This window comes from Trachemys scripta, chromosome 2 (genome assembly GCF_013100865.1).
Source record: "Trachemys scripta elegans isolate TJP31775 chromosome 2, CAS_Tse_1.0, whole genome shotgun sequence".
Classification (NCBI taxonomy): Eukaryota; Metazoa; Chordata; order Testudines; family Emydidae; genus Trachemys; species Trachemys scripta.
Genome location: NC_048299.1, coordinates 241,624,512 through 241,652,300, shown reverse-complemented (window position 1 = coordinate 241,652,300; position 27,789 = coordinate 241,624,512). Strand labels below are relative to the sequence as shown.

The 27,789-nt window shown below is 41.9% G+C and overlaps 1 protein-coding gene across 3 annotated transcripts; it reads left to right on the top strand.

Moving 5' to 3' along the window:
* The first annotated feature begins 262 nt into the window (after positions 1-262).
* CCNE2 (cyclin E2) lies at positions 263-27,268 on the top strand. Of its 3 annotated transcripts, none has more exons than XM_034763310.1 (12): positions 263-1,325; positions 11,998-12,036; positions 12,127-12,247; positions 12,460-12,516; positions 13,825-13,976; positions 16,732-16,867; positions 19,279-19,425; positions 20,430-20,525; positions 21,806-21,940; positions 22,845-22,956; positions 24,753-24,907; positions 26,268-27,268. In XM_034763310.1, the coding sequence occupies exons 1-12, from the start codon at positions 1,318-1,320 to the stop codon at positions 26,367-26,369; spliced, it is 1,260 nt and encodes a 419-aa protein (XP_034619201.1). In that variant the 5' UTR covers positions 263-1,317; the 3' UTR covers positions 26,370-27,268. The 3 variants fall into 3 exon arrangements, with proteins under 3 accessions (XP_034619201.1, XP_034619202.1, XP_034619203.1); XM_034763311.1 differs by lacking the exon at positions 263-1,325 and adding an exon at positions 10,034-10,105; XM_034763312.1 differs by lacking the exon at positions 263-1,325 and adding an exon at positions 10,062-10,100.
* The last annotated feature ends 521 nt before the right edge of the window (positions 27,269-27,789 follow it).

Below are 27,789 nucleotides of genomic sequence, written 5' to 3'. Positions count from 1 at the left end.
CTGCTGCTGTAGATGGGTATTGTAAATAGCTTTCTCCCACTATAGCAAGCATCATCAAAACATTGTTCTACTAGGTCCTTATTACACATAATAGTGCTAAAAGTCTTGTACTCCTTTCCCTTGCAATTTAAACCACTTTCAGTACCAGTAAGAAGAGTTTGGGGCGGGGGGGGGGGGGGGAAATTGCTAGCACTCATTGTCAGCAATGAGCTCCTTATGTGGATGGTAACATATAGTTGAACATATGTATTCTACATAATTCATGCCATATCATGTTGAGCTATGCCTTAGCCAAATAACATAGTCTTGAGGGCCCTGGAATGGGAAGAGACAATGTGCAGATATGAGCCAAACCCTTCATTTGCAGAGGGGTTGTCTGGGAAGCAAAGGTAGAGGGCGTGCTTCCTCTGTAAGGAAGTCTTCACTAGACTTTTATCTAGAGTTAATTGACTGTTAACTCAAGGTATTTAACACCTTTGTGAAAGCAAGTGTGGACACTTTACAGCTGACTGGGCCCCATAAGTGAGCACTAGCCTTTACCTTGAGTTAACGGGCAATCTGCTAATCCAATGGTAGAGTGACCCCATCTGCCTGTAAAATAGATGTATCAATAAATGTCTGTATGTTGACACTTGAAAACAGTATTTAACCTACAGTACTTATTCACTGAAATAAATTATAAAAGTTCATTACATTATAGGGCTTCAAAAGTAACGTACATTTGAGTGTTGCTGCTCACTTGAGTCCTATCCCCACACACAATCCCTTGTCTTGTGTTGGCATCTACTTTAGGTTACGCTCATCTTCGCTTTACGCTATACCCCCCCAATGGGTCAGCCAATCTATCAGCTGCTAACACCACTGCACTGTAGCATGGAGCCAGGCTAGCTCTGCTTGAGCGCTGCTAGTCCTCCAATACCTTCCCATAATTCCTCCTGTGTGCCCAGAGAGAAGAGATGAGTTCTCCCCCAATTCCCTAAGGAAAAAAAATTCAGCTCAACTTACTGCAATGGAAAGAATAGTGGTAGGATCCATCCAAATATGCCATACATGAATGAGTGCATCACTAGTGTGGACACACCAGTGGGTTATTTTCAGTGTGGCCACTTGCACTTGAGCTAGGTAAATGCAAGGGAAGTAACTTGAATTAACTCTGTAGTGAAGACACTCACTGTTAATCTATTCCCAGGGAAGACAGCAACCTCTCTGGAATTATGGGGTTTCCTGCACTTTTTTCTGGACTAGTGGTACTGGTCCTTGTCAGAGATGGGCTCATGACTAGCTGGATCACTGCTCTGACTCAATATCATCATTCCTATGAACAGGTATGTTTTACCCTTTGTAGTGTTCAATAAAGTGTAAACTTCAAAAAGCCCAGTTCTATGACTTGACTGTATAATTATTATGTATGAAAAAAATCAGTGGATTTTTTTTAAATGATTTTCCAAGTAACTCAAAAACTGTCAAACTGAATTTCCAGAAAAAAAAAATCACCCCTTTGTTGAGAGAGTACAATGTTGAAGTTTTCATTCCCAAAGAAAAAAATGTATAGAGGGTTATGAGCTTATGAAAACAAGGAGCTAAATAATGAGGCCTGTCTATAGGGAAAGTTTTTTTTACCAGTTATACAAGTATAATTATACCCATCTAGTTAAACTGCTATAGCTATACTGGTATAGCTCCTCAGGTGGACACTTTTTCTGGAATAAGAGTGGTTGGTTTTTTTTTTTTTTTCTTCTTCCAGTTTGGCTTAAACCCCTTCCAAAGTAAACAGAAAAAAGCCCCTCTTCTACCAGAATAAAAGTGTCCATAATTGTATCTGTTTAAATTAACAGCTTAGCCCAGTATAACTTTTGTTTGTAGACAAGCCCATAGCTATTAATATAGTTCTAATCACCATAGTATCATTTTAAATACACCTCTTCAATGGTTAAAACTGTAATGGATCCCTAATAACTATATTTTCTGATTCAGCTGTGCAGTGTATGCTTTCTTACTTTGTAGTTTTAGTGCATATTCATAACCACAAGAAGCTGCCCACCTCCATTTTCGCACTTCATCACCCCATGACACATGCAAATGAGAGTCAATGTTTGTATGTGTGTGTGTGTATAAAGAGAGAGAGAGAATGAGTCATTTCTATCATAGGAAAAGTCATGCTAGGACATGTTTTTGACATCATTGTCCCCTTGACATCCTTTCAGAATAGAGGAGATTGAACACAGGCTGAGAAACGTGAATTATAAAACTCAGTTTTGATAGTCTGCCAGTATGTTGATTAAGGGAAGGGCACCATCTCATCCGACCTCCATAAGGCCCTATCTACAGTATACACCCAGCCTAAATGTGATAGTCACCTAGCCATGTTATAGCAAGGATCAGGGCTGCTGAGAAAATTCCCTTATTCTAGTGGCAAGATGGTTGAGGGCATGGTGTGAATTAGAGAGCTGCTCAACAATCCTCTTCCTAGCCCCACTGAGGGAAGCAACCAGCAGCTGGAGGGAAGTGGGGAGCTATTTAACAACCCAGTCACAGTAAGAGATTGTGGGAGCAGAGATCGACTCAACAATCCGCTCATCCATAGTGAGGGAAGTGGCCACAGGGGCCCATGGAGACCTTCTCAACAACTCTATGGTCCTATTGAGAGAAGCAGCCACAAGGAGTGGAGTACTGGTAGTAATCTTTTTTCTAGTTCTATCACTGGCCCATACCACAGCTCTAGTGTTCGCTGAGCTTTTGTACTATGGTGCCAAACATGGTTATGATGTGCTGAGTTTGGTCTACATTGAGCCCTGTCTATTCCAAGTACACTTCCTAAAACGTTTCCATCATTGCTAACAATAGTTCAGTCTCACAAAAATTAAGCAACAATGAGAGTCCTAGTGCAGAGTGGGCAAGGGCTATTGCCACCAATTTAATCATTGTTTTACCTAAACCTGCTCAGATCGGGTCTTAACAACATTGTTGTTAAAAGGCCTGCAGCAGCTAGTACAGCTGAACCAGTGTTAGCAACGGGGAAATTTTGAAAAATGTCTTTTAAATATAAACAATGGATCCCTTGCTGCCAACAGCCTTTATAATACTGTCAGTTACACCAGAGGTTTAGACCATGGGGTTAGAAACAATGGCAGTAATAAACAACCCACGTAAGCCAGGGCTCAGGGGTGCTCAAACTAGGGGTGCTGGGGCTGCAGCAACAGCCCCTAGTGTGAAGTGGTTTCCATCATATACAGGGTTTACAGTTTTGTCCAATGGCTCTCAGCAGCCCCCCTATAAAAATTGTTCCAACATCACTGCTATGTCTGTCTGATAGCCTCTTTCTCCAATATATTTTGCATCATGTAGCTGCTTTGGTGCCCTTAATGTAGGTGTGCTGCATTGGAGTAAGCTGTGCCTTACTCCAATTTGAAATGCATAAGCTACTGGTACAGTGTCTCTATGCTAGAGGTTTGTATTGGTGTAAGTACAGGGTGCAAAAATAAACCTGACCCAGTGTAGGAAGGGCCTCAGGCTCCCAGTTGCTAACACCAGTAGGATTTTTTTAACATTTCCCCTAGTTTAAACAGAGCTGGAGGTATTGTGAAAATCTCCCACTGTTGTCCAACAGCAGTGCAGTTCCAGTGGTGGGAGTGCTAAGATAGACTGGTCACTGGCAGTTTTATCACCCTATTGTCTAGAGCAGCAGGCAGAATGCCTGAGCTGGCTTCCATCATTGCTTCAACTGGAGGATCTGCACCAATGGCAATTTACAGTTATTAAGCTGACTGCTCAACATTTAAAAAAACCCAAACACATAGAAAAGTGTCTACAGTAGATATGCTCATTGTGGAAAGGGCTTACATTTACAACCCTTTGTTGCAATATTAGCTTTAGCCTTGCTGAACTAGTATCAGTGAGGCACCTATTGTTCTTTTGAGGTTGATGAATTATATAAAACATATTACTTGGGGGTTGTATGGAACTTTACCAGTACATCTCAATGGCATGTGAATTCTGCCGTCTAATTTTACTATTAGCACTTACAATTTATCATTAACCATTTAAATATTGCTCCTCTTCCAAAGCATAAATAGTAATAAAGATTGGAAAATAATCCTTAAGAAAACATTTTCCTCCATTTGGCAAAACTGCGGCTTGTTATTGTGTACTAATTGCAGCTCTGATGCTATCAGCTCCAAATCTGGTCCCTGATCATAAAGAAACATAAGACTTCATTTGTAAAATAGTTGCTTTCCTTCCCTGCATCTTCTTTCCTTTGACAATCTCACAGTCTGATATTGCATTTTTTTTGTTTAGATTGTAAATTCCTTGATTTCTTTGTCTGCAAGGAATTGGGCACTGAACTGGCACTATGTAAATAATATTGAACATTCAGATGTCCCTTTTCATGTTGAAAGTTTTGTACATACACTAACTAATCCTCTACCATATCTGGGAGGCAGGTAGCTGTATCCTTTTGTTATGGATAGGGAACATGAGGCAGAGAGAGGTTGTGGCTTGTCCAAGTTCACATAGCTCTGAATGGAATTCAGAACTCCTGACTCTCAGTCCTGGGCAGTACCACAAAACAACACTACCTCCCAAAACATGGTCTTCTCATTGTTACAGCCTCACAAAGAGAAGTCCCAGCAGTAAGTGTAACTAAAAATATGACTTCAGTGTAAAGGAGAATTCAGCTGACTGCTAGAAGACTCACATTTTTCCTATAATGGGTCTTCTCAGAGACCTCCTTTTGGGAGGGGGAACAGAGCAGGTGGGCATCTTTGCTGGTTACCAGGGTTTCTGGCATGTGGAAGATGGGAACTGGCCAGCTGCCACACACTTTGTGGATGAGGAGATGGGTCTGAAACCTGGGAAGAAAGAAAAGGGCTATGTCCACATTTAAAATGCTACAGTGGCACTGCTGCAGCTGCATCACTGTAACTCTTTAATGTAGATACTACCTACGCTGGCAGGAGGGGTTCATAATAATTCTTCCATTGACCTAGCACTGTCTCAAGTGGGAGCTAGGTTGGTATAGCTTTGTCTCTCAGGGGTGTGGATTTTTTTCACTCCAAGAGGCGTAGCTATATCATGGAAATTCCTAGTGTAGACCAGGCCTCAGAGTGGGCACACAAACCTCAACATATGCTACCTGCATTAAATTCATGGTATAGCCATAATATTGCCACTGAGCATGGCTGAAAATGACCAGATTCCAGATTTAACTTTAAGCTGTAACCCCAGAAATCAAATGTCAAAGCTGAAAGTCTGTTAGGCAGTAATTTACACATCACATAGAAACAGAGAAAGGGAATGTGGGTATTTGCAATTCAGCTTTAACCACCCCACTCTGATCAGGGCCAGTTCAAGCAAATCCATTGGTTTCTGCATAGTAATTTGATTGCCCTCCAAGGTCCAGTGTGCAACATCCTCCACCCCATTTGATCCACACTCCTTTCCCCTGCCAGCTGTGGGGGCAGAGGTGTAGACCTATAGGGGTGGGATAATAGGGAATCTGTCTAGAAGTGCTGCATGTGTCTGTGGAGTGAGTATGGGAAATAGTGGATGGGGACTTCCTATGTTAAAGGTGGTGAGTGGAAACCTGCATTGTGTCCCAGCCATGGCCGTGATAAGGAGTAGGGAATTTAGAGAAATTCAGATTTCTGGGGGCTCAAATTATTATCACTTTCAAGCTTACAGCCAGCACTGACTATGTCATACTCCAGGACACAGAGAAGTGTAATCAATGAATGTTAAACTAACTTCAACCTGCCTTTGTAGGAAAAAAACCCCAAGAGACAAGGGTCCTCTACAGCTGCAGGTTTGATAGCATTGTCTGAATCAGCCTGGTCTCTCACCAGTCAGGAACCAGACCAATCTTGGTATAATTCCCAGCTCAGAAGACCTAGGCTGGGGTGTTGGCAGTGACAAGAAACCCAGTGCTAGAGCAAGTCCCTTAACCTCTAACTCACTTTCCCCCCTCTATGAAATGGAAATAGTATTCTACCTGCTTCATAGGGGTGATGTGGGAATTAGTTAGATATTTGTAAAGTATTTTGATCATGAAAAGCATTCAGTATTTTATTTTTATGTTCCTATTTTCAGTGGCTTAGAACTTACTCCCAAAACTACTTCTTGAACTGAAATTCCTCATGCTTAGTCACAGCTCAGAGGTGAATTTGTGCTAGAAAATTTGAAGAAAATCAGTCCTCTCCTTTCTGAGTGTCAGTGTGAGATCATATGCAGTGTTAGGTAACGAGAGGGTTAATACACTATTATTAACAGGTGTTGCTCCTCAGTGTAGGGATTGCAGAGGAACCCTTTCAGGAGGGATATGGAAATGGATGCCTTCCTAATAGGCTGAGAAGCCATTTGGAGGAGCAACTGAGAATAACAAGGATGTGATTGTGGTTGGGGGAGCCATTAACTTTATTAGTATTGAAGGCAAAAGACCAGACTTTCAGTCACATAGAGACAAGGGTAAGACTATCTGACAGAGTCATCTTCTTCCACTGTAATTGAGACTTGAAGCAAAAGAAACTGGTTTTCCTCTAGGTTAGGACTACCGACTGTTTCCATCATGAGTAAAGATCAAGGGCTCCAAATGTACCTAGATAAGGAAGGAAGGAAGGTAGGTGATTCTATTGAGAATCAAAGAAATATGGCTCTTTGGTTTGACTTATTGCCACACTGCCTTTCATGTGTGAAGCCTGGCTCAACTAAAGCTAATGTGTTAAAGGCAGTGCACTTTGTCTACCATAGACTGTTAAAATGTATTAGTTGGCATATGAACATGTGCTAATGTTATACAATCCTTGCCTAAATGAGGCCAATATCTGTCTGTGCCTACCCGTAGTAAGCACATAGACTGAATGCTTATTTTAAAATGATCAGTAGTGAAATAGTTAACAATGGCATTTTATATTCTCACTTCTAGTTTTCAAAATTAACTCCATTGGAATGAATAGTGGAAGTTCACATCTCACCTGGATTGCTTTTAGGCTACTTACAGATGTGAACAGTAAATATTACATTGTTTGTTTTTTCTTTGATTTACATTTGGAAGCTTTCTTCTTAATCAGAAGGACTAGCAATGTAACTTGTCAAAAATTAAAGCTTAGATCTTGTGGCAGTTTTGTAGAATTGTGAAAGACATTGGCCTTGGGTATCTATCACATACTACTGTAAGACATTGTTTATTGTATTGTGGCAGTGGACAGAAATGTAGGCTCTATTGTATTAGACATTGTGCACACAGAATTAAAAGACAGTCCCTGCCCCAAAGAGCTTACTACATGTTGAAATAGTCTGTTTGCCAATGAAACTATTATAACATCTTAACCTTTGATATAATATATTGCTTTTTATTGTGCTTTGAAATGGCAAAGCAATAAAAAGAAAGGAATAAAAAGTGCATATATTTGTACTTCTTGTCATGCCTTTAGGATATCAGAAAATTGTGTGTAATTTTGTTATGTGATATAACACTGTGGGGGGAAGAGAATGGAAGGAGGAGGAACATAAGTGTTTAGAGAGGTGATGGGAGAGGAGACAACAATACATAGGAAGGGGGTGCCTGAGGCCTTGTCTACACACACAGCTTGCACCGTTTTAAGCAAAATTGTTTTAAAAATGTATTTATTGAAACCAGTATGCCTCCTGTGCAACATGCTTGAATAGGCTTATTGCTGGTTTATACTGAATTAAGGCAAATTGATATAAACCAGCTGTAAACCAATTTCAGAATATCTGCACAGGAGTTTGCATTGGTTTAACTAAATCTATTTTAAAATGGATTTTAAAATGTTGAAAGTTTGTGTTTAGACAAGGCCTGAGACACAGAAGGTGGAAGAGAGGAGGACAAGAAAAATACTAGGGTAGAATCTTAAAAAATAATATCCTCTTAAACTGTGTATAAAGTTGAATATCTGTTCATTTTTGAGAGTTCTAGTTGCAGAAACTATAACCATTCAAGCTTTGTTCTTATAACTTACATTATCTCTCCAAAATCTCTGTGGAAGTTAGACCTGAGAGCTCTTTTAAAAACACGTTAATGTTTTGTGAAACATTTGGGAACTTTTACATTTTAATTGCCCACCATTCCTACTGAGCGACTTGGAAAAGTCTGTCCTATTCAAGAGATACTCTGAACTCAAAGTTGCTGCTGATTTAGGAGTGAATTGATGAGAGAGTCATGATGACCAAGAAGAAGGTCCAAATTTAGCCATAGACTCCTATCAAATATCATGCACTTTTATGTTAGTCAGACTAATACAGCACCTGAGTAATGAGAATTAAAGGACCTCAAATTATGCTGAAACATAGTGATGCTAATGCTGCCATCTAACTGAAACTGGGGACGGGAGAAGCTGCTCTTCCAGTGAGGCCATCGGTATTAGGAGTATTGTGTAAGCTAGTTTCTCTCTAGTTAAACAGAACACAGACTTCTAAAGTGCTAAGAGACCTTAGACGGAGGAAAACCCTCAGATATATCAGACTTAAATAGGAATTTGTGTTTCTCCTAACTTACTATGTATGTCAACTAAGAAGTGGTTTATGTATTCACAGACTATTTCCCCCCCTCCCATTTGATCCTGAAATTAAATCCTAAATCTGTCTGTGACATCCCAACAGGTAATGGCAACGGAGTGATGTTACTGCCAGACCAGTCAGAGGACCACAGCATGGTAGAGGGTTTAGTCAGAAAATCCTGTATTGTAACGGCAGGTCTACCGATTTGCTGTGCGGATCTGAGCAACTCAGCCTCAGTTTCCCCATCTATAGAAATCATACTTTCCCTGAGGAGTGTGATGGGGACTAGTTCAAAGTACTATACAAACTATCAGGGCAAGTGTTAAATATGAAGAATTTATTCACCAGTGGGGCTGTAAGGAAGAAATGTCTTATTTAAACACAAATATCAGCAATGGTGACACAGAGAAAACGCCAGCTTCGTGCCATGCTATTATTATGTGTAGATACAGTCACACTGCCGGATTTTAAATTCACTGTTGTGGGAGCCACGCCGCGCACAGATCTGTGTTTACATTTTGCAGCCAGGTCCACGTTGTCGGCCCTTTCTCTCTCCCCATTGGCTCGAGGCTGCCCCTGGCTCCGCCCAGGGGTGGAGCCCCGCGCCAGCCCGCGCTGGGCGGCGGCGTGTGCTGACTGTAGGGGGAAGGCGGCGGGTGCTGACAGCTGTGTTGTTCCCTGCTGCACCCCCGGAGCAGGAATCCCGGGCGCACTGTACGGGCTGGGCCGGAGGCAACGGGGAGAGGTATAAGGAGTTCGTAGTGTGTGTGTGTGTGGGGGGGGGGGGGGGGGGGGGGACAGGGCGTGAGGCTGCCCTTCCTCTGGGAGTTGCAGCAACCTGGCGTGTCGTGTGCTGGACTGGGGCATAGCAGTGTTGTATGTAAGTCGGTGCCTGTATGGGGACATAGGAAACTTGAGATGAGGCTGCATATCCCTGCAGGGGTGAGGCTGCTGTGCCCTGCCCTGCCCCTGGAAGCAGCGAGTTGGGGTGCCCTGGGCCGTGCTGGGGGCAGGGAAGGCTGTCTAGGTGGGGCCCTGGCAATGTTGGGGGCAGGGAAGGCTGCCTAGCCGGTGCTGTATTGAGGGCAGAACACATGAGACAGGGGAGGCTGTCCAGTGGGTGCCCTGGCTGTGTTGGGGGCAGAGCACATGGACAGGGGAGGCTGTCCAGTGGGTGCCCTGGCTGTGTTGGGGGCAGAGCACATGGACAGGGGAGGCTGTCCAGTGGGTGCCCTGGCTGTGTTGGGGGCAGAGCACATGGGACAGGGAAGGCTGTCCAGTGGGGCTCACGTAGGAGAGGGAGGGTGGGGGACTGCTGGAGAGTGCAGCAGCCTGGGGGTGCCCTGTGCTGCATGGGGAGGAAGGGGGCTGTGCACGGGGGGGAGGGGGGGGCGGGGGGGGGGCGTGCACGTGTGTGTGTGTGTGGGGGGGGGGGGGGTGGGGGCTGGGTGTTGCAGGGAGGGATTTGGCGGGGGGGGGGGGGTGAGGAGCCGGGATACGCGCATGCGCAGGGGAGGGCCCGGGCGGCAGTATATAGGGGCTTGGCGCCGGCGCCAGCTGAGCAGCACTGAGCCGGGCGGCAGCGGGTGAGGTGCGCCCGGGCGAAGGGTCTGGGGGTCGGGCGGGCAGGCAATGCATGAGGGGGTGTCCCCGAGCCTGGGGCGCGGCGGAGGGACAGATGGAGGCGGGGAAGGCGCTGAGGTGCCTGTTGCACCCCCTCCTGCGGGCTGAGGGGCGGGCGGGCCCGGGGGGGCGGCAGTGCCCGGCTCTGGAGGGCCCGCTCCGGGGCGATGGGTGGGGACTGGGCCCGCGCGGTGGCGGGGCCGAGGCGGGTGGCGCGGCGGGATGTCTGCCCGGGCGCTGTTTTGGAGGGAGAGTGGCTGGGGAAAGGTGTCTGGCGGGCGCCCCCCATCCAGCCCCGGGGCGCCCCCTGCGAGCCCTTCTGAGCATGGGGGGCCCGGGGCACGCCGGGGGCTGCGCCTCCCTCCGCGGGGTGACGGCTGCAACCCCCCTCCAGGTCTGGGGTAACCCGGTCCCGCGCTGGCCCCCGTTGGAGTGGGGGCCGGGGCGCCCGTGCCTGAGGTTTTGGAGGGAGACTGGCTCGGTGCAGGGAGGGAAGGGGGTGGGGAATCCGGCTGGGGCGGCTAATCCAGCCCCGGCCTGGCCCCATTATACCGCCCAGAAAGGGTGGGGGGGCATGTGAGGGCTCCCTAGTTAACCCTGCCCGGGTGGGGGGTGCAGGGGCACCGCGGGGAAGGGGCTGCCTTTTTGGAGGGAGCTGGCCCCGCGCGGGAGGGGGAGCAAAGTGCCCGTCCGCGTGGACCCCCTGCCCTGTGACACGCGGGGGGATGGGTCCCCGGGGTGGAGCGGGGCCGGCAGCACCAGGCGGACGCCCTGAGCCCAGCCCCAGGCCGCTGCCGCCTGCTCTTCCCCGCTCTCTAAATTGGCGCGGAACCGGCATTTCAGGGGCCGGAGCAGCGCGCAGAGCCACAGAGGGCAGGGAGCCCTGGGGTCCCGACTAGAGTCCTCTCAGAGCTGGGGTGGGGAGAGGCGTAGCAGCTCCGGGGTGCAGGGGACAGGAATAGCTAGGCGAGGAAGAGTTGTCTGGCTCTGTACACAGGGTGGGTGAGTACACACAACCAGTGTGTGTGTGTGTGTTTAAATATGTCATTACACTGTGTGTATACATTAGAGAAATGTGTAATAATAAAAATAATATGGCAACGCATATAAAATATATGGTGTTTGTTTAATGTGGGTGTGTATTTATGTATAATAGATCAATATGCTACACTAACACGCTGAGGGTGGGGGAGATGGCCTGGGCTTAGTGTCCCCTCTCTCTCATTGCACACCCTGAATTCCCTCTCCATTACCTAGATCAGGGGTTCTCAAACTGGGGAGAACTGGGACTCCTTAGGGGGTCATGAGGTTATTACATGTGGGGGTTGCACACTGTCAGCCTCCACCTCAAACCCCACTTTGCCTCCAGCATTTATAATGGTGTTAAATATATTAAAAAGTGTTTTTAATTTAGGGGGGGAGAGGGAGTCACACTCAGAGGCTTGCTATGTGAAAGTGGTCACCAGTACAAAAGTTTGAGAACCACTGACCTAGATGAAGCATCCCCCTGATTCCCTGTACAAATGCAGTGAATTAAATTTACTACTGGTGTACATGGGGCACATGTATTTTGGAAACCATGGATTTACACTAGTGGTGAACCTGATTGTGCATCTGTATAACCTACATTGTGCAATTATGTAGATATAAAATACATGCACACTGTATATTTGTACATATGTGCACACATACTTAGCACAAATATTTTACTAATGCACTGATGCCTACTGGTGTAAGAGCCAGTGCTTGAAATGTGCAGCATACAAACCTTGGTATTAAATCTGAGTTAGGCTCCATAGTTTGTCCTATATTTCTCCTCTCGTGTCTATGGACTAAGTTATTGTTCTTTCCTCATTCCAGGAAGGGATTCTACAACCCAAGGAAGATGTCAAGACGCAGGTAACTTCTGTCAGCTTCGTAAACCAAACTAACGTGTCTGTTTAACAACAGCTGCTCTCTTCATGCTATATATGCTTTTCTCCTCTCCAGTAGTCGTTTGCAAGCCAAGCAGCAGCTGCTGCCGCCACCCCCATCCCCCTGTCAGGAAGAGTCTCCACAAGAGCTGCAGGCACCAGAGCCTCTCCAGACCAAGAAAAGGAGAGCAACAGAGGTGAGCAGGGGACTAATTTACCTGGAAATATGCAGGATTGGAAGCTTTGTTTCCTATACCTGCCACTGTAGGGGGAACAGGGAAGAAATGTGTTCTTCTCAGTAGAACACATGATTAGGAAGTGGTGCAAGATAGTGGTGGTTTACTCTGCACACTGCTTTATATGACAGTATGGTTGAAGGGCATTGATCAATTAATGTCTTTCTCAACAGGATATCAAGAAAGGAGAAGATGAAAAGGTCATTAAAAGACATCAGTATGAGATTAAGGTAATGCATTCATGCATACAAAACAGATTGGAATGGGAGGGGAGGAGTCTCCCCGTTTTTATTTTTATATATATATATATAAAAAGTTGGGTGGTGAGGGGAAGCTACTACTTTACTGAAGTAGAGAGTATCATTGTTCAGGCACAGGACTTCTGGGTTGTATGCCCACCTCTGCCACAGGCCAAAGGCTTATCTATATGTGGAAAGTTATTCTTGAATGAGGTATGGTGTGGATTTAAAATGGGATTAATTCCAGGGTTTGTCTAACAAGAATGTTACGCTAGTTTAAAACCACAGCTTAAATGAAACCTATTTAGTTGAATGGGTGAAAAGGCTATGTGGGTGCTCTTATTTCAGTTTAAACCAGGTTTATTTTGTTTTTCCTCAAGTCTCTTAGGAATCAGTTTAAAATGAACCGAGATAAGGCACTCTTAAACCAGTGAAAGCCCTCTTATTTTGGTTTAACTAAAGCAGATTAAAATAGCACTTTAACTATTGTAGACAAGACCTGACTATGACTTTGGGGAAAATCAATGTCTTCTGGTTTTAAAAGAATGGGAATACTACTATTTCAAATGAATGATCTGAAGCTAAACTGGTTGATTGTGAAGTGTTCTGAGAGCTGGAGATGAAAGGTGCTATATAGGTGTAAGTGTTACTTTATTAACTAGTTGCAATCGGATAGTTCCATCTCACTAAATAGGTTTTCCCCTTGAATGGGTAATTGAAGATAGTATGTTGCTGTGTCTCCACTGAGGTGATGTAGATAGTTCATGTCTGTTTTTTCCTCCTCATTTTCCCCAGATTAAAAGTAGATAGTGGAATTGGCTGCCGTGTTTCCCATGACATTTTAGGTACTCGAACATCATTGTTCCACAAATAAATGAATAAATTGATGGTTCAAGCAATGGATTAGTTACACCTTGGTTGGTAAATCACAAGTTATTTACCTCACAAAAGCCAGGTTCCTTTATCAGAATTATATGCATGTGGTGGTTCCATCTTGACTAGAAAGTCATTCTTTTGTTTTCTAATTTTTCAATACCCGTATGTATATCCTAGAACACTTGAATAAACTAGCTCTTAGTTCTGAAGAGCAAGTTAACTTCTTACACATTTTGCTTATGTTTTCGAAATTACTTATAGCATTTTGGAGGATGCTGAAACTAGATAGGTTACATGTACACAATAGAAGTTATTTAATAATTTCTTGATTTTATTCTGTTACTACTTTAGTATCTATCTCAAAAGCAAACTGGGCAGGTGAAGTCAGCACTTAATTTTTTTTTTTTTGTATTTACATTGTAGAGTTGTTGGCCACCCACAATATCTGGAGGCATCTCCCCCTGCATAATTATTGAAACACCCCACAAGGAAATGGCAGCTACTGACTTTTCCAGATTCAAGAAATACAGGTTCAGAAACCTCTTCATAAATCCATCACCTTTGCCTGAACTTAGGTAAGTTATCTACATCTTATTCCAAATTATTGTACAACAAATTCTATGCTATTAATTTAACTGTGTCCAATATTGAATTTATAACCAGAGACAACTGAAATCTTCATCCCATCCACTCTGATCTCCCCCTCCCCCTCACCTGACCACCCAAAAAATTCCAGGTGTGTGGTGGTGGTGGTTTTTTTTGGAGGGGAAGCACATACGCAAAGAGGGTTACATTAACTTTTCTAATTGGAGCCATTCTTTATAGCTTAATATCAAATACCAATGTAAAATTCAGTCATTTGCAAATATTATGGTGTTTGGTTTGGGGATATGTGTGCGGTGTTTTTATTTTTATTTTTTTAATGAACTGTATTCATGGCTATTGGAACCAGACATTTGGAAAACCTAGAAGCCAAAGCATTCTTAGCCTACGTTTTTTTTTCTTTAGGGACTCTAAAGTATGTCTAATGTTTTGACCATGAGACAGTGTGTTATTCATTCTAGTGCCTTGGTGGCTAGCACAGTGCTATGCTGATAAAAAGCCTAGTTTTAGGCGTAGCCCTGGTTTTTCCAGACTGTGGGAAGCATTGTGGAAGCATCATATTCAGAGACACTAGTGAAGAGGATGGGTCTCCTAATGGTGGAAACTAATTATAGTGTGGAGTAGATCTGATAGAGAAATGGTGGAAGCCCAGTGTATAAAGTCTAGAAAAATGTATAGAATATATTTTATGGAGCAATACTGCACTTCCCACGTGGATGGACTAGAACTAGATGACCTGATTGAAGAAACCTTCTTCAGTCTCTAATGTCTAAGGAATTCACCCAAATTGGGGAAGCATATTAGTTGGATACTCCTGCTAAAATGGTCCAGCTATGAAATAGTTTCTACATAAATTATCGTGGTGTTTGAGTTACTGCTCCACTGAGGTGAGTAAATAGGTTCCATTTTATCAGTTATTTCACTCTCTCTAAAGAACAGAATGATGAGGTGAGTAGGAGTGGAAAATTTAGCAGATGCCTAATAGCCCACAGTAGATATCAAAGATGAGGATGGGTGGGTGATCTCTGTGAACCCTTGGTGAGAAGCTGAACTCCTTTATGCTCCTCCCGCAGTTTCTGAAAAAGGTGCTAAGATTTCTTCCAGAGTTCTGTTCATAGACTCTTCCCTGTGGACTCCATGTTTCATATCTATCTAACAAGTATCTGATAAACCCCCTTCAGCTGCAGTACAGGAAAATCATCTTCTCTTCTGCCCTTTCCAGAGTTGCCTAGCTATTGTAAGAAGATGATGGAAAGGGGTCTCTGATACTTTAACCCCATTTTTGGGATCCCATTCCCTTGAATAAATCCAGCAAATAATTCTGCATCTTCTCATCTCTTTCACCAGCAGCTGAGTAAAATTAACATGGCCTTTTGCTTGGTGCTATTCAGAATCCTGTGGGAAGCAATGAAACTGACCCATCCTGTTAAATCTGATTCTGTTGCTGCTTAGCAAGAAGTAGGAGCAGCAGCAGACACTGAAACTGATCGTATGAGTGAGGACTGATGAAGATGACAATACATCAATTAACATGTGATTCGTTTTGGAGCACTTTTTTAGGCTATGTTTATGCTTCCAACGCTTTAGTATAGACACTTACTACAGCAATAGGAGGGGTTCTCCTATCTCTGTGGTAATCTGCCTCTGAGAGGCACTATCTAGGTTGATGGAAAAATTCTTGACCTATCACTGTCTACACCAGGATTAGGGATTAGGTCAGCTTAACTGTCTGTCAGGGTGTGTGGATGCCAATATAACTTTTTCAGGGTAGACCAGCCATTAGTGACTACATGGTGAGATGTGTAGTTTAAAAAACACACACACAAAAACCCAAACCCAAAACACTCCATAATAATGCAAAGTTAAAATGATACAAAAATGAAGGTATAAGCAGCCACTTACTCCAGTGAAAGCTTTCTACTCCCTAGTGTAGAGGTCCCCAAACTGTGGGGCATGCCCCCTAGGGGGGCACAGAGGAATGTGGAGGGGCATGGCTGGGGCCCAGGCCAGCCCCCCTGGGGGGCAAGGAAGGAGCACCACTCAGCTCTGTTCCTGGCCCTGTGTGCACCATGGTCCACGGCTGGCCTCTGTCCATGACTCAGCAGGGTGTGGACAGGGGTAAGAGGGGGCACAAGGAAAAAAATTTTGGGGACCACTGCCCTAGTGGATTTTTCAAACCTTCATTGTGAGTAAATGAACTACTTCATTGTTAAAACTGTCTATTTTTTGTTAAGTTATGCTCTTCACCATATTTTTCCAGTCCCTGGGAAAATGATGTAGGAAGCAGGAAGGGGACTAAACTTGAATTCTAAACACGTAGTTTGGTCTGGCTTGTAGCACTAAATCAGGTCAAAGATTTATTTTTGGGGTGTCTAAGTTGTCTTTTATCTGACTACTTAGGAAGCCAAGTTTTCAAATGGATCAAATCTGAACTGTCTGACCAGATGGACAGGCGAAATAAGCAACTGCGCTCCAAATGGTGACTTGTGTGTGTACTTGACCATTGGGTTAATCAGATATATCTTGGGTTTTGGTGACTGATAGGCTAATTCTGGGATTTCAGAACAAAGTATGCCTGTAGTTGTCTAACTTAAAAATATTTTTTTTTGATTGCATATAAACAGATGAATATCAAAAAATTAACTTAAAATATAACACACTAAGATAAATATTTATATCTCTTTTTTGTAAAGAGATCTCAAAACTTCACATGACTTTATTCCATAGCTGGGGAAATTCTAAAGATGTCTGGCTCAATATTCTGAAGAAGGAGAACAAATATGCTCACTGCAAACATTTTACATCGCTACATTCTAACTTGCAACCACACATGAGATCAATACTCCTGGACTGGCTCTTGGAGGTATATTTTGAGTTACTTTACATTGTGCTATGGCTGTAAAATAGATTGGTGTAAAGACAAAGAGTTTATGTAAAGTGCTAATATCTGTGATCATGTAGAGTAGACATTAATGACAAACATATTTTGAAACAAAAAAGTTGACAATGCTGACCTCTAAAATAGAGCAGGGAGTAATGTTCCTTTTTAATGCATCAGTATTGTGGGTAGAATGGGATGAATGTCTTAAATAAGCTTTTTTTTTTTTTTTTTTAATGAAAAATGCAGTTCTAGAAACTCTTCGTAAATTTGACATGAATAGTTTTGACTGTTCGCAAAATGGCCAGAGAAGGTGGTGCTGGTGCTCTCCCCTATAACCTTTAGCCCAGTGGTTAAGGCACTCACCTGGGATGTGGGATAACCAGGTTCAAATTCCAGTTCCAGAAGAGAACCTAAATGGACTTTTTTTTTCTATTCACTGGAAATTTGATTGTTATAGTTGAACCAAATCCCCTCTCCTCCCCCCCCCCAAACCAACAAACCTGCAGCCAAATTGAAAAATTATCTGCCCATCTCTAGTTGTGGAGGATCATGCTTCAGCATGGTTGTAAACTGAAATGGTTATAGCACGATTATATATCGGACCTTAATCACATCCCCCAAATCTTGGGACTGTCTAATAGGAGTAGTTTTGGGGACATGGCTAAGGTCCTGTGTATCATACAGGAAAGATAGTGTTTGTAGCTGTTTCTCCTGATGTTGTTTATATTTAGTATTTCAATCACCACTCCTCTTTAAAAATGGATTTGTGTGTGAATGGGGGTGGGTCAAATTTTGCTCAAAAGATTTCACCAGTTTGCTTGTGCAGTGCCCTAAAGGGGGTAATGGCTTACTTGATAACTGCTCAAAACAGTTTGACCCTTTCCACATTGGCAGCCAAATCACATTCAAAACTATTTGAGACTGGATTTGTTTTGGAAATGGTTGGAGAACATAGCTCTTGTATTCGACATCCCTAAAACAAGAGGTATTATAACTGTTGCCAGTAGTGCAAAATTCTTGTCCCTGCTCCACTGGTAGATCTGTGTGAGATTGTGAAACATGGTAAATTTCATGACCTCAAATGTGGCCGCCAATGCCTTATTTACATTAGAACGCCAACTGTTGCTATCACCAATGGAACTGCACTGGTAAATTTTAGGGGAAAAATCTACAGCCCATCATCAAAGTGATGCAAATCACATGATCTCACCATTTATTCCCAACACTTTTAATGTATTCACCACCTCTGCATTTGGCTCACTGTTGTCTTCTGGAGATGTGGACAGCGCTGTCGGCAGGAGATGCTTTCCTGCTGACAAAGCTACCACCCACCCCTCGTTGGGGGTGGTTTTATTTTGTCGGCAGGCGAGCTCTCTTCTGCCAACAAAGAGTGGCTACGCTGCATGCCTTAGTGACACGGCTTAGGGCACAGCTGTGTCGCTGTAAGCTGCGCAGTGTAGACATAGCTTTGTGTTACTTCCCTCCTGATATGTAACTTAACACCACGCTGAGTGTCACTATGAATTTGATACAGATAATGCTATAGGAATTCCATCTATTTGCTTCAGGATGGATTTGTCCCCTACCTTTTTGTTTAAGGCCTTATCTAGCACAGGATTTAACGGTATGATGTTAGATATTAGCGAGCTAATATAGCACCTTTTACCCTAGTTTAGACTAAACAGTATTTGATCCAACTGGTATTTTTTCCCCAAAATTAGAATGGGAAACCCACAAATGAGACCATTTCAGGTTTTTAGCCCCTTCTTCTACTATGAAATAGCTAGTGACGTTGATATTTAAATTAAGTACTGACTTTGCACTCAGTTGAAACTAATTGTAGGTGGAAGAGTTCATGCCTCTTGAATTATTGTTTCAGCTGGTTTGAAGTTGTTTGCAGAGAAATTTAGTAATTTTTTTTTTTTTTAATTAGGCTTCTGTAAAATTTAATCTTAAGGGGGCAACGACTTACTTAATATCTGCCTGAAGTTAAGAGGAGAAATGCAGAATCCTAAATAAGCTTGAGTTTTGGTGGGATTAAAGAAGTTCCCCCTTTTTTACAATTCATTTAAAGGCAAACAGGCATACAACTAACATCAATGTATAGTTTCATCTTGTTTCTGTTAATTAAAACTAAGACCTTGTGTATCATATTTTTGAAAACTTGCTAGCAGCTTGTGCTTAACCCTGGGTGTTGGACAGATTCCCCCCCCTCAGCAAACCACAACAAACGAATAAATTTGGAAACATGACTATCTTTGTTCACATTAAGGACAAAATTGTGTTTTACCATTAAAACAGATTTACTAACCCATTTATAATTGGGGAAAATGCACCACACTGTGGAACCGAAAACTGAACTAAGTGTTTTATTTTTTTTTGTTCTGTCTTAGGTATGTGAAGTGTATATGCTTCACAGAGAAACCTTCTACCTAGCTCAAGATTTTTTTGATAGATTCATGTTGACACAAAAGAATATTAATAAAAATATGCTTCAGCTAATAGGAATTACCTCATTATTCATTGCCTCCAAACTTGAGGTAAGTGGCTATATGCATGGTGTTTTTGGGGTTGGAATATCTTAACTGCTTCTTGAATGGAAATTATCAACATAAAAAGAGATTCAGATAACTGATAACCTGGTATTGTTACAAGTAAGATCTGAGATTAGAGAAATTTTCTTCAACTTTATGCCTCTTTTAGCCTTCTGTGTGTAGTCCATTTCTCTGTTTCCCCTGCATAATCCAAGAGTCCATCAGTTTCCTCTGTGGGCCTTCTACATAGCAGTAGGGGACAGAAACATTTTAAAGAGGGCTTTTTCTTTTTTCAAAACCACAGAAATTGGCAGGTGATCACAGGGACAGGCGTAGGATCTGAAACTACTGAACTGTTGAAATAAACTAGATTTCAAATCGATTGTTTTTTTAAAACCTGGTTTTAAAAAACAAACAAAACTTTTTTTATACTGGCAAAAGCCCTAGTATAGACGCAGCTATACTGGTTAAAAGCACTCTTGCTGGTATAAACTGCATCTACTAAGATGATTTGTTAATATATTCTATATACACCAATAGCTATATCTTCAAGGAGTGATATGGTAAATGGTGTTTGAATTAAACAGAGTTGTTTCACTGGGGTTCTCAGAGTTGTCTGAGCAGGTGAAGATCCTAGACTCTGAAGGTGATATAAGCAAGAAATAATTCTGTTCTGGCCAACATTACTCCCCTATCCATAAAATTGGTTCTATTAAAGTCTATGGAGGCCTGTGGACTACATAATATCTTCTCTATTAATATTTAATGGTTTTTCACTACTAGTTTCTAGCTCACTTTTTGTGGACACTTAAAGTATGAAAGGCTTATGCTATTTGTACTATCATAAGAAATAGCTGAAGTACAGCTGTTTCAACTGAGTTGATAAAATGGTTCTGTGTATAAATCTGAAAAGATTCACAGCTGTCTTCTGCAGTTCGTTTGCATTCTTGCAGGATACAAAAACCCTTCTGGTCTTGATGGTTTTTTTTATTTTATTTTTTATTTAAAAGGAGATATATGCTCCTAAACTACAAGAGTTTGCCTATGTCACAGATGGTGCTTGTAGTGAAGATGATATTATAAGAATGGAGCTCATTGTATTAAAGGTAATGTAACAGTCTTAGTATTTTTATTAACTGGTTGAGTGATAGCCCAGTAGAGCCTTTCATTTTAGCATCTTATGTTTAATGACTGTACTCTTGGTGCCCTTTCCCCATCTGTAGGAAAAAAGTATCTCCCTTCTTTCTGAAGAATTGAAGAACTCAATCTCATAGGTTGGCATCCACCCTTAGGGTGGAGGTCTCCATTAAGGGCCCCTCTTTGCCACCTAAGTCTTACTTTTATTTTCTGCAAAGAAAGAGCGGGCCCCCAAGAACTGTATGTAATGGAAGGTGGCTTTTACAACCCCATAGGCCTGGCTGGAGGATGGCAGGCTGGGAATGGAGAGGAACTATTGAAATAGCCCATACAAATAGTCTAAAAGACTGTATTAGAACCTGTTGGAAGATTTTGTTGAAACAATTTTTCATCAAAATCTAATTGTTCTGCACTACCATGTCACCTTTTGATGAAATTCTGCCAGAAACCAGGCAGGTTTTGAAACCTGGTTACCTGCCAGACTCAGCAGCACACCTGGCAGGCTGACCGGTAACCTGGAGTCCTGACCTATGGTTCCTCAGCAGCCAGCCAGGTGGACTGCCGTGCAGTTGGGGCTTCCAGGGTCCCTGGCTTTGGGTCATCTGCTGGGTGGAATGCCTCCATGCCAAGGTTCCCAGAAGAGTTGGGTAGAAAATGGTAATCTTGTTCTGCTAAGAATTGACATTTTTGGTATTTATCCCAAGTCAGACCAAAACCAAACCTAGAAATCCTCCAAAACTAAATTATCTGTGCTAGGCTGCAGCTACTATAGCTCCAGTTCCAAGACCATGGCACATCTTGGGAATGTATGTTTTGCCTCCCTGCTCTTATGTGAATGTCCTGCATGAGGACCACTTGCTCAGTATTTGTGAGGCATCTTTTGGAGAAGGTGGAGGGGAAAAGGGTGGGAAAGATATTCTGGCTGTTGAAATCCAGGCTTGTTCCAGCTCTATTTCTAAAAGTCAGAAGAAGTTTATTTCCAGAGCACGTGTACTTGAAATCGTAGGGGATCCTGCATGTGATTCAGGCATGTAGGTGCATGATAAAAGGTCTAGCTGACCTAAGTGGAGATGAAAATGGGGAAAGGAGACTGGGTAAGATTGTGGGGGTAGAGAACTTGATGGGGGTGTGTGTGTGTTTTTTTTTGTTTTGTTTTTTTTAAATTGTATACGGGGGGGATGGAAAGAGGTGCTATGCACTTTATTAGAAAATTATATAAATATGTATCTCATGTTTTTAATATCTGTAGGCTTTAAAATGGGAACTGTGCCCAGTGACAATCATCTCCTGGCTCAATCTTTATCTCCAAGTGGATGCTTTGAAAGATGTTCCAAAAGTGCTGCTACCTCAGTATTCTCAGGAAAAATTCATTCAAATAGCACAGGTAGGTAGTTGTTTCAGTCAATGCACACTACTTAACATGCCACTGTTGGTGACCTAGGCAGAAGTGTATGCTATAAAATAAGACTTATAAAAATATCTTGCCTAACATTTAAAGGAACAAGGCAGAGTTTTCTATGATAATATCTAAGTGGTTCCCTGAAGGTTGGTGACTATTTTAAATTAACAAATAAAAAGTGCAATAATGTCACTTGGTGTAATGCCAACCATCTAAGCCTCTAGGAGGAAAAATGCCCAACAGTGCACACTTCTATCTTCTTCTGGGTGGACAGGACTAGAGTATTACACAAGATAGTGCTTGATGGGTGGCAAAGGATTTAAAGGTGTGAATGGATGTTTGTGTTAAGTTGCTTGACATAAATTAAAAAAAATTTAAATAAGGTACATCCTCTATTTAGAAGAGAAAGAAGGAACTGAGTTTCATATGAAAAAACACTTGGAGCACTAAACCAATCTCTGTGCACATTTTTATCAGCAGTATAAGAACCATAAGGGTTACTAGATGGGCATATGAACCAAGAACTTTTTTTTTTTTTTTTCCTTCCCTTAAATCTATACAATCTTGAAACTGAAATAATTGAATCATTATGGACACTTTCCATGTTCATGCTGAGTCACTGAGATTGCTGTCCGGTGTTTTGTTTTAGGGATTGGCCTCCTCACACCTATCTGGAGCTGTAGATTCTGTACAATCAAAAATTTAGAACAGAGTAACAAATCAGTTTACTGAAGGGTCCCTTAGACTTAAGTTCTAATATTTTTGTGTGTGTGGAGGAAATAAATGATGCCTGTACACTGTATCTCTTTTAGTGGTTTAGTCCTATGATGGGCCTAGGATTCTCCCTCTTATAAAAGAAACTTTGTAACCATTACTCTTGTTTTCACAGCTTTTAGACCTATGTATTCTAGATGTCAGTTCTCTGGACTTCCAGTATAGGACACTGGCTGCTGCTGCACTCTGCCACTATACCTCAGCTGAGGTAGTCAAAAAAGCTTCAGGTAAGGTGGTCTATTACTATGACAACTCTTAAAAAGGCTAAGTGCTTTCAATTTCATTCCTGTATCATCACCTTAAATGCTTGGAGCACTGTAAAACTTTATAAAAATTGAACCTGAGATCATTTAAAATTACCTTGCTTTTAACAGCATGCTTTTTACTTAATTTCCCCCCCCCCCCCCCCCCCAATCAACTTGATCTATTTAAAATAGATTCAGTTTTGGATCCATTTTATTTTACAGATTCCTCATTCACTTGCACCCCATGCTATGTTAGGGTCACAACCACTGGAAGCGCAAAATTGTTGTGCCTCTGAGGTGAAGTATCTGGAAATATAGCAGAATATTTTGTTGCTCCTGGTTTGCTGCTATTTCTGTAGCTTCTGCTCTGTAAACTAAAAATTCAACAGCAATCACTATTAGTTTATGATCTGGCTCCAGTAGCCTGTATCTAGTTCTTCCTGGGGAAGGTGATTTGTTTATAACCAGTCATTCTTGACTGACAACAGCAGTCCAGGATAAAAACTTTCGTGGTGGTTCCTATCAACCTGTCCTCTTGCAGCAAAGGATTTTGAAGTGGAGTGGCTGGACATAGCAGAAATAGGCTGTTGATATGAAAGGATAAACAGTAATTTTAAGTAATGCTAAGAAGTTGGGGAGTTTTGGTGACTTAACCTTACATGAGCGTGTTATGTGGGTTTTATTTGTGTTGACTCCCACAAGACGGTATGTCTTTGTCAATAATGGGATTCATCTTCAGGCAAGGGGATAACTTGAAAAATGTAGCAAGATTATTTTGATACAGTGATGTCTGATTACTCTTATCCCTGTGCATGAGATTAATACAGTGATATTGATAAAGGAAAAGTGAATCAGAAGCTGCAGCACTGATGCATCTGAGTATTTGGGTCCCAATTTGTTACCATTGTAGACTGTTGGCTACCACAGATGTTTCTTCCCCCCCTAAAATCAGATTTTTCCTGTCAGGCCAGCTGTAAAGTAAATGATAAAAATAAGAGTTTATAACTGGTAGATGTTCTAGGCCAGGAACTCACCTTATTTTCTGCTGTGAGACCCTGGTTATTACCCATAGCAGCTTAATCTAACTCTATATAAGGTACCAAACATTCTCAAATATTGAGAAAAGTGGAATACTACAGGACTGCCTTACTCTTCATCATATTTTTCTACTGGATTTTAACTACTTTCCCATTTTCTGCTACCCCTCTAATAAAAGAGCATGAAACTGATTGGATCTTGTACCTTCCCTGTGATGCTCTTCTATAAAGACCCCCACAGAGCAGTGGCTCTTAGCATGTCCAGGGTTGCTGATTCCACATCTAGTCTATTACTGAAGGCCAGTGGAAAAAGTTTGAGCCTTATGGGAGGGTCCTTATGTTTAGGAGTGCAATTATTGTTCATAAGCTAAACAAGGTAACATGTCATAGCTGCTTTAATACACATTCTTATGGCTTTTTGACAACCATTAACTATGGTTTGGGCCTTGAGTAAAACTAAATGTTTATCTTAATTCACTGGGATTATATGACAAAACTTTGTCTAAGTGATAGTGGAGGATGCAAACAAGTCATTTGTGGTAGCTTTTGGTTTTTTTTTTTAAATCTAATTTTAAATCTGCAGCCAACACTCTATCAATAAAAATATGCACAAAGCACAGGAAAGTGGAAACAAACTAATTTAGCCTCTTGTTTACCATGTTAGAATGCTTGGTAGGGGATGGATACGCAACTAGGTTTAGCTGCACACTGCCTAAAGTTGATATTTTATTTTCTCCTTAGGTTTAGATTGGAACAGCATTTCAGAATGTGTAGCGTGGATGGATCCTTTTGTTAGGGTGGCAAGAAAAGCCCCTGTGAAATTGAAGAGTTTTAAGAAGGTTGCAGTGGAAGACAGACATAATATCCAAACCCACACAAACTACTTGGACATGCTGGTATGACCTTACTTGGTGTTTTTTGTCTGATGCCTAAACTTAAAACGGGTGGAGAACAGTGTGTGTGTGTGTGTGTGTGTATATGTATATATATATTATTCATTGGTTTAGCTCAGTGGTTTTCAACCTTTTTTTCATTTGCAGACCCTTAAATTTCAAATGGATGAGTGGCCCCCTCTGAAAAATCTTAGTTAGTTAGTGGACTGCTAGGGGTCTGTAGACCACAGGTTGAAAACCACTTGTTCTAGCTGACTAGAGGCAAGTACCAGAGTTGTCTGAGAGAGAGACATACTCACTCACTCTTCTTCCCCCTCTCCCCCCCAATCAAACCTTGCTTGTATCACTGTAATATAGGGAAAACATGCAGGTCATCTGTAAAATACCTGGAAGATAAACAGCCAGTTACTCCACATCTATATATGTAGCAAAGGCTGTCAAGTGCTGGGGGAAGGATGACCGGCCAGGCTGTTTACACAAACATGGTGAAGGAGTATGTCTGCCCCTGCAAAAGGATGCTGAACTAGCAGCAGGAAGACCACCCTAGGCTGCTGGGAGGAGCAAAATAACTAGGGTTCATGACTATCTCAGACCTGGCTATAATGTGGCACATTTCATTAAGATCTGTTGTATGGACAGGGCCTATACTACCTTGTCATGCTCCTGCAGGCAGAGTTCCTAAGAATGTTATCTGTGGAACAGCATTGATTACTTTTTTCAAAAGTACTGTTGACAGTAGGGCCAGCTGTTTACATGTTGTCTTACCCTTGACCCCGACCGGCCTAGCTGTGCCAGATGTCCCATTGATAAGATTGCACTTTTACTGGTATAGTTTTTCACTAATGGAGGTGTGTGCATGTGAGTGAAATTTACTATACTGCTACAATATGCAACTTAACCAAATCTAGTATTCTAGTAAAATGGTCCTAGCACAGACCTAGCCAGATTAAAGCACTCGTGCTTTGCCAACCCCTTAAGGACATGGTGATGGTATAAGTCAATGTTTGTAGAAGGAAACTACTCCTATAATTGTAATCCCATTTTACTTGTACCTGAAGTTGTTGTAAAAGAGTAGACACGGGTCATTGTATTCAAATTGTCAGTCTCTCAATGTAGGTTGAGGTGCTCAAGCACTTGAAATACCTGAATTTATCTTCAATTCCCCTCTCCTGTCTAATCCCCTATTAAGAAGGTAAGGACTAAAAGACTACTATATTTAAATATCCCAGATATTTCTTTAAGATAGTTCAAGGCTCTGTCTTCCATTGAGGTACTACAGTTACTAAGCACAAACCCTTATACAATGAAGATGTGAAATCCACTTTAACATTGTGTGTTTGGTTTTTTTTTCCAATTTACATAGGATGAAGTGAATTGTGGAGTAGCTCTAACAGCACCAGGACAGTTATCTCCAGGATGTATAGGAGGAATAATAACACCACCCAAAAGCACAGAGAAAAAGTGAAAATATGGAAACCACTGACAAGACATATGCAATGAACACTCTTTGGTAGAAACTCCAAAGCAGGACACTGCTTCAGTACAGAGCTACCCTAAAGCAGAGACTCAATCTAATCCTTGAACACTTACTGCTATACAGGATGTTGAGGCAGAAAAAGACATGTCAAACTGAATAATGGATAGCTTGGCCTTGTGCAGACTTCAGAATTGTTACACAACACCTATCCCTCCCTAGGTTATGGAGGGGGTTATGATAGATCATTTGGTCCCTTCTGCTTTTAATCTCTGCTATAGTAGGAATATTAATTTAACTGGAAAAAATTCATAATTTAAAGACTATTATGGATTTTGAGAACTTGTTTTAAAACAAATCTTGTTGGATAGGATAGCAGTCATTAACAAAGCAGAGCCATACACCATTTTTTGTTGGATGGCAGGAGAAACAAAGCTATGTATTGCTCCTTAAAGCAACAGTGTGTACAAATTTCCTAATACCATAGTGACTATTTTCTTGGTATGGTCACCTTTTAAATCTGAGTTCAACTAAAACAAAAGCAGCCCACAAACTGATGTCACCTGTACTCATGCCACTTATTCCTGGTTTGTGTGGTACTTGCAATATCTAAAGGTGAAGGCTATGTTTGAGTTGGAAATTTAATCTGACTGCACTTAAGCAAAGCTGCTATCTACCTTGATGTTGGTGCAAGGGGGATGAACTTCTAAGGCCAAAATAGCATCTTTAGAGGGGTAGGGCTAGATTAAATCCTCAGTTGAGACAAGGCCTAAAGTAAAGTGACAGATTGCTTTGGGGGGAGGGCTGCTGAAGAGGTGCTAACCTGAACTTGTTTTAAGTGCTAAATTTGACCTCAGGTAAAAAACAATTTGCTGCTGAAGTAATTTAACTGGAAAAGTAATTGAAGGGAAAATAGTCTACTACATATTAAGATCTAGACATGGCCCCTTTTAAATGTAGAGCTCTTAGCAAGAGTACACCTTGACTTCAAGAAGTCTACAGCCCCTTAAAGTGGAAGCAGTATTTTAATACCCCATACCGTACAGGTATCAATGTTTAAAACAGCATTAGCCACCACTCTATTCACTACCTCTGCTCCTGCTATGAGTAGCTGCTCCAGCAAGGAGCATCTTTTTGAACAATGGAGGAATTACATGCTTCAGTAAGGTAAAGTATAAATTTTTATAGAACTCAAAGCAAGACTTTTGCTGGCAATGTCTGAGCTGTGCTTATTCTGAGCACACACCATCACAATTAAGCCTCTAATGTACATAAACTGTATTAAACTCAGCATTCTCTACTAGTTTAACTTAGCTGAAGCTTGAACTCATTGCTTCAAATTGATTTTTTTTTTAAAAAAGCATTACTTAAGTGAGTATTCCAGATCTTCTGTACAATTTTGTAAGATAAT

Bases quoted from the DNA above. Each gene is read 5' to 3' on its own strand.
- CCNE2 (XM_034763310.1), top strand. The intron at 13,977-16,731 runs GTAAGTTATCTA...TTTATTCCATAG, and splicing joins TCACCTTTGCCTGAACTTAG to CTGGGGAAATTCTAAAGATG. The intron at 21,941-22,844 runs GTAGGTAGTTGT...TTGTTTTCACAG, and splicing joins AATTCATTCAAATAGCACAG to CTTTTAGACCTATGTATTCT.